Genomic DNA, 10,215 nt, shown 5'->3' with positions numbered 1-10,215 from the left:
TGGGAAATGCGAAAACAATGCTGCTTTTCCTCCTAATGCCCATTTCAATTGAAGTAGTGATGCAGTCAATAATTGTACATTTTCCTTCCTTCTATCCTTTTAAGCTAATTGGCAAGGCAAAAAACACCTGAGTTAAAAATGATTAAAAAAAAAGGTAGGTCTCGAGCTGACCAAGGTGGTTGATGGCTAGACTAGAAATGTGAACATCTTTAAATAAGCAGTTATTACGCACTGACAATAATAGCTGGGGGTAGTTGCCCTCAACCTTTCCTACATAAATTCATAATCTACATTAGACTGATAACTCCAAGCTGCCTCTTAAAGTTTTCAACTACTGCTCTCTCTTCTTTTTTACCCTCTTTCTTCTCCTTGATTTTACTTGAATATCAAGTGAATGAATGCATGGCATCTCCTAAAATGGGAATCCTAGTGTTTTTAAGACTTTTTATTTGCATTGCAGTAATGGCATTAGGTGCATTACACTCAGCTGAGTCAATACTTCTCATCCATATTCATGGGGCTCCTCCAAAACATTCAAGGTTTACTAATGCTGCTTTTCGGTACTCGGTACAAAGGCCAGATGGTACCGATGCTTGTAACAATGTTGGGTGTTCAATTTCTTGTAAGGTAAAGTTCCTCTTCATTATCTTTCTGCACTTCTGAAGTAATTTGTGTACAATGGCCTGCTGACTCATGCTCATAACAAGGAAAACAAAAAACAAAATAAATAAATATTGTGGAGAGAAATATTTTCTTGAATTAGTTTATAGCAGAATAAAGCTATGGCAGAAATTAGATTTCTTTTTATCCTTCTTGAGATTTTGCTATTTTTACTTAAGCATTCTTGAATGCATGCACTCATTTCACTCGAAATCTTGAACAGATTGATGGCCATATTTTGAGATCATGCCCAGCTAATGCCATAGAGTTGAAAAACTTAACTGCAAATCAGGAACACAATTTTCTTCTCAATGTCACAACTCATGATGGAGAGAAAAACACATCATCTTATTCCTGGTTTATTGGTTAGTACAAATTCAATCACTTTTAACTTTGTTAATTTCTTGGCAATGGAAATTTCAAGCTTAATTTTCTATCAAGAGGTATAAGCTAAATCGTCATTTATAAAGCATTAGTTCTTCTTTGTTACATAATTATATTCCAGACACAGTTCCACCGACTGCAACAATATCTAGTGATCAGAACTACACAGATGCTCAAAAAGTAACCATTGATGTTACATTCAGTGAAGTTTGTACCGGAATGAGAGGCTTCAAATGTATTAACTCGTCAAATTGTGATGTAAGTGGGTTTATAGTCTAAAGACTCTTAAGATGTACTAATCCTAGCATTATCGGTCCAAGTTATATCAGCAGTTTAGCTGCTATATGTTCTGTATGCGGAGACAATACTAATTCTTGCCGTGTACATTAAAACTGTGGAAGAAAGATACTAATTGAATGAACTTAAGATGCAATTATATTTTTGTAGGTCCTCTTAGATGGTCCAGCTTACGTTGAAGCTTCTTCATTACACGTGATTGAACCTAACATTAAATTCAGACTAGACATAATTGTTTCTATGAAAAGTATTTACGGGCGAGTAGTAGTTAGAGTGGCAGATAACTTTTGTACAGACAAGGCCGGAAACAGTTTTAAGAGGAGTAATGATTCCATTATGGTTCTTCACTTTGGTGAGTTACCATATATCATATTTTACTTGTTTGAGTTGCAATGTATGGATAGCTCTGCTGTTGTTTTTTACTTCATTTGCTGTCTTAGATAGAAGACCAGTATTAGTGGATTTGTGGATGCCAGTTCCATCATATGTGATGGAGATCAGTGGGTTCCCAAGAACTGTTCTAGCAACTAACAAAATGGAGGACCTAAAAATATTCTTGGATTTTAGCATTCCCATTATGAATTCAACAGAAGAACTCCTTAATGCCTTGCGGGTGAATTCGGGTAATATATTACCTGTTTTTAGTGCAAATCATGGCAATCGCAAATTTGTTTATCAAGTAAGTCCTACTTCAACTTAAATGATATGAACACAGAATTGCAGTTCTATTGATGCATGATAGCAATGTTGAATTTCAAAAATTTGTAGCTCAACAATATATCGAAGACTGAAATTATCACAGTTCAACTAGATGCTGGATTAGTAATTGGCAAGACAGGCACTCCTGTCTCACCTGTGGGAGCACTCACAGTACTATTTGGTATGCAAATTCATTGATTTTGCTCTCCTCATTAGTTTAGTATTTTCTGTTAAATAGCTTTACTAACTAATTCATACATGTTATTCTAAGATTCAACGAAGCCTGAGGTAGGGCTAAGTACCAGCTCACTGAATGCGACGAAGGCATCCAACATCAATGTGATTGTTGAGTTTACAAAGCCAGTTTTTGGGTTTGAGGCTTCCATGGTAAAAGTAGAAGGGGGGAAACTTACAAGGCAGGTGCATAGGCGGCTCTCAAAACTGTTCTTACCATATTTCACACGTAATCACATAATGTTTTTTTTTTTTTGGTTCTTTTTTCTTTTTACTGCATAAATATAGAATAGCCAAAAAGCTTGAAAATCAGCTTGAAAATACGTTGACTTTTACTTCCTCTAGGTTTCGCGAGCTTTCAGGAGCTCTTTATTCATTCACTGTCCTTGCCATAACTCCAAACATGGTCTTCATCGTTATTCCTGAAGGAAAAGTAAATGACATTTCAGGAAATCTAAATTTGGCTTCTAACCAACTTGAAGTTAAACATTGTAAGAATTTTATGCTTATTCATTCTTTCTTCCAGGATTTATTGTCCATATATGCTCTTTTATTATCAATAACTTTCTGCTTTTGTTTTATTTTACTGGATGAAAGACTCAACCCCTGCAATATCAATGGCACTACACTCCTTCATTACTGCTGGAGTATTAGCTACATCACTGGCAGCTGCTGCACTGTCCCTTGCTTCAGCAAATCTTGGAGCAATAGGCGCTCTTGCCCCAGGTAATACCAACAATGTCGCTCCAAACCCGTCAATGAATCTACATGTAAGTATGTAACTTTATGCAACATATCATTTATGCTTGGTTGAAAAATGAGCATCTATAACTTTTTCTATCATAGGGACTGTATGGGCATCTTCAAGTGTTTGTCCTCTCGGATTGGTTCTCAGCTAACCATCCAATTGAATATTCAGAGACAACAAAAGGTTTGAGATGGATCATACCCCGTCAAAAGCTTCCATGGAAAAAGAATGGCAGTCCAACCTGGCCTAACCATGTTTATTTGGCTGACAAAAATTTCTACAGATTACCCCTTGGATTTCCCTATCATATAAGAGATGACACTTCATTTAATCTAGATTTAACTTATTCTTTCGATTTGCAAGATCAACGACCCTTTCTTGCTGTAATAGACCCAAACTTTGCTTGGCTTCATGAACATAATATAAGCATGAAAAGTGCGCCATACGGACTACCGCTTAATTCCAGAGAGTATTTCACTAATTTTTTGGTTGGTATCTGTTATCTAGCATCCATAGTTAAGTTATTAACTATAATCTGTAAGATATTATTAGAGCTATATTTACATGTCCTGCAGAGAGGAGAGCCGCTGTCTGCTAGCAATGTTGTGAAGAGAATGGCAAATTACAAAGGGTAGCATCAAAATCATTCGGAATTTACTTTATGAAAAAGTAAAAGAAAGTGCAGATGTTTAAAACAAGTAATACAGTTAGTAAAATTGATGACATTGTTTCTGCAACAGGTGGGAAGACTTGGAGATGAACTTGTTCTTTCTTGGAGTAGGAGGCGGCAGTTTGTTTATGATTCATATTCTAATTTTGCTTTTCCTAAGATGGAGAATTGGAGCATCATCAGCTCATGGGATACTTTCATTTCCTAGGTTTGAGCTTCTTCTTCTGATTCTCGCATTACCTTGCGTCTCTCAGGCATCAGCATTTGTTATGAGAGGTAAGGAATTACAGACAAATGCCTCCTGAATTGACTGGACATTTCCCAAGAGTTTAACTGAGAAAACATGTAAATTCGCAGGCGGTACAGTTGGAGGAATCATCACTGGTGCTTTGTTGCTGGTTATTCCAGCAGCACTTATTTTCTCAGTTAGCATTTTTCTTTTAATTGCTGTCTTCCCAGGCAGTTTTGCTCAGTATAAGGAAATGAGGCATGTGGATATAACAGAATCATGGTATACAAAGCTATGGCTCTTCTTCATTGGTAGGCCAGTATTTGGAAAATGGTTTTTTGGGGAAGGACTGCCTTCCTCTTTTCTTCCACGCTTTGGAATCCTATTTGAGGATCGAAAAGGTCCTCCATTATATGTCTTTGTCGATCAAAATGACCCTAGCACCAGACTGAAATGGACTGGAAGTGGCCAAACTGGGATAGGCAGAATGAGGGCTCTAAGCTCAGATGAAAGCAATGAAGAAATCAAAACACCCTTAGCAAGGAGAATATTAGGGTGTGTTAGATCATCCTACATTATTCTTGATCTTCTAAGAAGAGTCAGCTTGGGTATCATATCTGGAGCTCGATCTTCTCAAACATCAAGGAAAAGCCATTTTGCACTGGTGATCACATTATTACAGTTCATATTCCTGTTTCTTCTCAAACCATATATCAGAAGGGGAGTTCAGGTGGTAGAAAGTATTTCTCTATTGTGTGAGGTAGGCATTTTTGGTTTGTCCATCGCTTCTAATCATTTGAATCCCTTAGAAGCAAGGAATCCGGGATATATAATGTTGGCTCTCCTCTTCCTAACCTTCATTGCTCAAATTATAAATGAGTGGTATGCACTGATAAAATGCATTTTAGGACTCTCTAGGCCTAAGAGGAATTCTTTCAGGCTTGGATTGAAGTTTGCTGCTAAAGGTCTTGTATTGCCTTTCCTTCCAAGGAAGCATTGGTCAGGAGTTATACCTAATTCTTCCCAAATGAAAACAGGCTTATCCACCATCCTGCCTCCAGAAACAGAATTCGTAACAAGAGATGCAACAATAGAAAATGTAGAACCTTATAGGGCCATGACAGCCACAGTTGTTCCTGTGCTAAGCCCTGGTTCACCATCAGACCTGGATGTTACTCTGAGAACAAGTTCCACTCCTGCAGAAGCAACACTTACTGAGCAGAGAGCAGGAAAAGGGAAAACATCGAAATGTGAACGAAAGAACGAGCTGAAGAAGCTGAGGGAGCTAGCAAAAGCTAGTTTTGCAGGCGTTTCGAAGAGCGATGAAGGTAGAAGTGCAAGCTATAAATTTAAAGAGCAAAATTTCTCTCCTAAAACGTCATGTCATCCTCAAGCCTCCACTTCTAAAACCAGAGACTAATGTATAATTGTAGAGGATGAGTAAGGACATATATGTATACTATTTCATCTTATTGTAAGCATCATCCTGTTCATTAATACCCTGCAATGATTTAAGTATCTTCTGTTGAGACTCACATAACAGAATTTGTCGCAGGTGAACAAATAAATGCATGTGAATTATAGATAATCAAAATCACTAGCTGAAGGGGCCCCAAGCTACCTACATCTGCTTAACTAAAGATAATCAATATCAATAATAGTATTGATATTCTTCAACTGATAAGCTCTTGAGGAAGAGGATAAATTATTACAAAATGTATTTAATTTGTATTCAGGATTTTAATGTTAGCCAAATATTTTCAGCTTGTGTTTGCAACTAAAATTATAGTAGAAATCACTCCTGTGTTGTGTTTAAAATTTATAAATTTAGGGTTCTTTGTTTCATATAAAACCTGAATTCTCATATGCGATGTTTTATTTTTTTTTCTTAAATATAAGCTTTTTTTATATCCAAATAAATGTTTTTTTCTTGTCGTATTCATCCACGGGCTGCTAATATAATAGCCATCTAAGATTTTGATATTATATTTATTATTTATTTTTATTACCTTATACATAATTATAAATTGTTGAAATTGAAATAGGCACATAAGCAAAGTCAAACAACATTGTTGATCTTGCGTTTCTGCATTTGATGAACTTTATTACACATATATATATATATCCCAACGACTTCGTAAGATTTCTTTTTTCTTTTAGGATGTATTGTATTGTATTTATATTTATATATATATATATATATATATATATAGTTAAAGTTGAAGAGAAAAAAGGTAGGAATCAAAGGGTACTTGGGAGCACTTGAAATATGGTGTAGTATGATATTTTGGTATAAAAATTAGTACAAAAATGTTTTCTAAAAAAGACATCTTACAAAATTGTATGGAGATTTTCTACTGTAGCTTTTCAGGAGTTTTTAATTTCTTTTTCTATTATTATTTTAAAAATTGATTATAAGACGTATTTGTGTTAATGAGAAATAAATAAAATGAGTTATTTACTTTTTATAAGAACTAATTTTCCTTCAACATTTAAAATTAGATATTCGATAGCATACTATATTATCATAATACTTGACATATTGGTAAGACAAAAATAATAATCAGAAAAAAAAAAAAAAAAACTTAAATTTTGGAATTCACATTCTGTGATCATCAAGTATTTAGAAAAATAAGAATTAATACATCCATAAGCAATGACAATATTGTGACTTGCCAAACTCATTGTAACTCTAATATCAGATTTTTAAGCGGAGGAAGCAAAAAAAAAAAAAAAAAAAAAAAAAGAGCTTTAGAATAATCTTTTGACCAAAATTCGCATTGTTTTATCATTCTTCAGATTATTTTTTTCTGTAATGAAGTAAAAAATATTATTTTTAAATTTTTTAAAATACAATTTTAATCTTTTTTTTTTTGGTAAAACAATTAAAAAATAAAAACTAACTAAAAAATAACCACAACTTGTTTAAAAAAATTATATAATAAAAATAGTTTATTTTATTTTAAAATATTTCTGAAAAGCTACCAAAATCGAAATTACAGCTCAAAATCTGAATACTTCACAATCAAAACCACCGATGCCTGTATATACTGATAGCAATTTGAGGGTTTCCTGTTCTGCTATTAAAACATGTCCTCAAAAGACTTTCTTTTCTTAAAAAAAAAAAAGAAGGAGAAAAACTTATAATCAAACACCAAATGAGAAGAATGAGTTGAATTTATATGCTGTAATTATATGTCCATGAAAATTGAAAGATAAAGGGATCTGAAAATGCTAAAAATGCTACAAGTTATGCAGCATATGAAAAGAATTCCTGTCTCACTTGGAAAACCTGAAGCCAAAACCTTGGAAGGACTGTTACATCAAGATTTAGAAGCCAAACCCACTTGTTTTCTATTATTTAAAAAATCATTAGATCTTCAAAAACCCTAGTCTACTTGAATACGTCTACTTGTAGTTATGTTCCTGCTTTAGAAATCCAATGCCATAACAGAACTTGTCTACTTCAGAAGGGTACGCCTGATCAAGAAGGCTTGATAGCGGAACTTGCGGTTGTGGTCGTGGCAGCATAGTTTGTAAGGGCATAGAGACATCGACATTGGATTGCACAAAATTCGCTGGCATCATGAATTGAGGGTTAACATAAGACAGTCCTGACAAGCTTGGAATGTTACTAATACCTCTGTCACCAAATTGGTTGCTAAAATTCTGATTGTTCGACATCTTCGTTATCACATCCTCCATTAGATTTCGATTTAATGGCATGCCTTGAAAACTCTGCTTAGTCTGACAATCAATTGGCAACTGAACATCCAATGATTTCGGAGAAAACAACTGCCACTGCAAGTTCCTTGAGTTGCTGTTATTGTTCTCGTTGTTCATGTCTGCCAAACTTCGACCAGCTATAGTCGAATGAGAATCAGACAAAAGCTGCAAGCTAGTCGAGCAGACATTTTCCTTGTTGCTTGCCATGAAATTTGAATATGGGTTCTGCCCTCGAATGAAGCTGATAGGAAATTGAACGTCCAATGGCCTCATGAGCTCAGGAAAAACCTGCAAGTTGTCGCTTCTGGTCATGTAGCATTCCATGTTATGAGAGTTATATATCATTCTCGGCACGAACATATCCATTTGATTGTTCTGATTATCTTGAAACAAGTTAAGTTTTTGATCTGCAACTTGTAATTTACTTTCTAATCGAGTAAGAAGCACTCTTAATCGATCTTCAGAGAAATTGTCGAGATGAATATCCCATGATGGATAAATGGCTTCATAAACTTGCTTTTGCAATTTTGAAATCTCCACATCAAGTTTCTTCTTCTTGTCTAAGAAGTAGTGAGAAACAAGATAACATCTTGCCTGATCAGTTTTCTTGTACTTGTTGATAATACTTTTAGCTTCATCGGAATTCGGTGGCCAGACAGTGTCTAGCTTCTTGACAGGCTGATCTTTATGTTTAGGTGCAAAAATGATCAAGCAAGCTTCAACACCACAAAGAATCGAGAATTCTGAAACTTTCTTCACTAAGCTTTTCTTTCTTTTCTGGTAAGTAAGCATTCGAGTGCTCTCTTTCTCTATCAATTCCATTTTTATTCTGCTGTGACCCATCGTTTGATCTAGTAAAACAAAGAAATTGCCAAATCATAATGATAATAATAATAATACTTCTGTAATTTCTTTCTAGGTCATAAAAAAAACACTTGATTACGTTATGTTTGTAAAGTTAACTCGCGATATCACCTGAACTCTTTAAAAAGAAAACTAATTTCTTAAAGATATAGGTAACGGTCTTATGTTGCAGCCATCAAACCTAATTAAAATGGAATTTAAACAATTCTCCCATTTAATCACATTATATGCTATGTCCTGTCCAAGAGTAATTAACTTCAAAACAACCCTAATTAATTTTAGACAACTAATGAAAGCGCAAACAGTAATTAAGAACCGTATCTACTATGACATAAAACATGCTTCATAAATAAAACAATAACACTGAATGTTATATATAATTCCTGCATACTCTGTTTTTTACTTCATTTGTGTTCTTCCTGGAGTAAAATATTTATGCAAACACACACCATATCAGATGGATCAGTATACAGAATTACACAGAAAATTGCACCAGAACAGTTCCAACCCTTTTATACGAACATTTAAGAAAAGAGAAAAGATTTAACATATTGTTACTGATACACCCAAGTACAGAAGAATACTGTTGCCTAAGCATGTGCAGACATGCAAACATATACATAAGATTCATATCTGTTTAAGCATTCACAAACAGACGAACGAAAGGGTTTCAAAAGTAGAAGGCTTTTCTTGCCTTACTATGAAAATTACACAAGTGGAAAGTGGCGGATTACCTTCCTTGTACTGTAATTCCCTAATTTTTAACCACTAGCACCACTCAACGCCACAACAATGGAGGTTTTTTTTTTTTTTTTGATGACCTTAATTTCTGAATTCAATAGCAATAACAAATTTAGGTATTTGGCCTTTTTTATTATAAATATATAGCAACAAAGGAAGGGCATCGATTGGCATGATTTAAGAAAATCTTGATCGTCCAAGTCACACTTTTTTTTTTTTTTCCTATTAAAAAAATGGAGAAGAAGAACATGATGGCTTCGTCACTTTGCTAACTTTTCGGTTTTGTAATTAATTCCACCAATTTACTTCCGCCTTCTATGTGGAAATTGACAAAGATTTAAGCAATATTTTTAATTGAAATATTTTTCTTCTTGCTGTTAAGGAAACAAAATACAGATGGAGATTCTCTAAGGTTGAAATTCCAACTTAATTGCCATTCGCTTTCAAATATATTTGATATTTTATTACAATATAAAAACCATAGAGTTGAAATTACCATTTTTTTCTTTTAATATTTTGAGCATACATTAGCATTTCAAATTATGTGAAATCAAAGTAAGAATATACAAACCACACATTCGAGTTTCATTTTTTGTTACCTCTGTTGCTTTGTGTTTTGATTTGGATTCCTCCTATTTACCACATAAACAAATTTAAAAAACGTTAATTCTGTTTATTGAAGACGTTGCTTTTTATATTCTCCCTTTTATTAAACTGGATTATCATATGACTTTCAATTTTTAATATTATCTACCTTTTTCTTTTCTAATATATATATATTAATATTATTCTTCAAATATGTTATACGTATAAATTATTATTATAAAAATTAATATATAAATATATTTGAAATAAAATCAGTATATTAATAAAAAAATAAAAATAATTTATTATTTTAATTTTTAATTTTATAATATAATAATTTTAATAGTAATATTATAATTAGATATAAATATAATTTTA

At 33.5% G+C, this 10,215-nt stretch overlaps 2 protein-coding genes across 4 annotated transcripts; one reads left to right on the top strand and one right to left on the bottom strand.

Annotated features, from left to right (window-relative positions):
* Window positions 1-299: 299 nt before the first annotated feature.
* Window positions 300-5,418, top strand: LOC8271447. Of its 3 annotated transcripts, XM_015716423.3 has the most exons (13): window positions 300-627; window positions 884-1,025; window positions 1,166-1,302; window positions 1,492-1,693; window positions 1,782-2,020; window positions 2,110-2,221; window positions 2,312-2,456; window positions 2,620-2,765; window positions 2,872-3,044; window positions 3,121-3,510; window positions 3,598-3,653; window positions 3,763-3,968; window positions 4,050-5,418. In XM_015716423.3, exons 1-13 carry the CDS (start codon window positions 403-405, stop codon window positions 5,339-5,341), a joined length of 3,465 nt encoding a protein of 1,154 aa, XP_015571909.2. In that variant the 5' UTR covers window positions 300-402; the 3' UTR covers window positions 5,342-5,418. The 3 variants fall into 3 exon arrangements, with proteins under 3 accessions (XP_015571909.2, XP_048230126.1, XP_048230127.1); XM_048374169.1 differs by having other exon boundaries at window positions 3,121-3,653; XM_048374170.1 differs by lacking the exons at window positions 300-627; window positions 884-1,025; window positions 1,166-1,302 and having other exon boundaries at window positions 1,309-1,693; window positions 1,786-2,020; window positions 3,121-3,653.
* A 1,647-nt stretch (window positions 5,419-7,065) lies between these two features.
* On the bottom strand, window positions 7,066-9,719 carry LOC8271446 (agamous-like MADS-box protein AGL90). The gene is made up of 2 exons (XM_002509465.3): window positions 9,246-9,719; window positions 7,066-8,498 (listed from the first exon to the last, which is right to left on the bottom strand). Exon 2 carries the CDS (start codon window positions 8,488-8,490, stop codon window positions 7,330-7,332), a length of 1,161 nt encoding a protein of 386 aa, XP_002509511.1. The 5' UTR covers window positions 8,491-8,498; window positions 9,246-9,719; the 3' UTR covers window positions 7,066-7,329.
* Between the last annotated feature and the right edge of the window lie 496 nt (window positions 9,720-10,215).

Source organism: Ricinus communis, chromosome 5 (genome assembly GCF_019578655.1).
Source record: "Ricinus communis isolate WT05 ecotype wild-type chromosome 5, ASM1957865v1, whole genome shotgun sequence".
Classification (NCBI taxonomy): Eukaryota; Viridiplantae; Streptophyta; class Magnoliopsida; order Malpighiales; family Euphorbiaceae; genus Ricinus; species Ricinus communis.
This window is presented reverse-complemented; position numbering and strand designations above follow the sequence as displayed.

What these genes read in the sequence shown, in the direction of transcription:
- LOC8271446 (XM_002509465.3), bottom strand. Translation starts at nt 8,490, where the DNA reads ATGGGTCACAGCAGAATAAAAATGGAATTGATAGAGAAAGAGAGCACT.
- LOC8271447 (XM_048374169.1), top strand. Translation starts at nt 403, where the DNA reads ATGGCATCTCCTAAAATGGGAATCCTAGTGTTTTTAAGACTTTTTATT. An exon ending in ATCTTATTCCTGGTTTATTG is followed by an intron (nt 1,026 to 1,165) that starts GTTAGTACAAAT and finishes ATTATATTCCAG; the next exon opens with ACACAGTTCCACCGACTGCA. An exon ending in GAAGGGGGGAAACTTACAAG is followed by an intron (nt 2,457 to 2,619) that starts GCAGGTGCATAG and finishes TACTTCCTCTAG; the next exon opens with GTTTCGCGAGCTTTCAGGAG.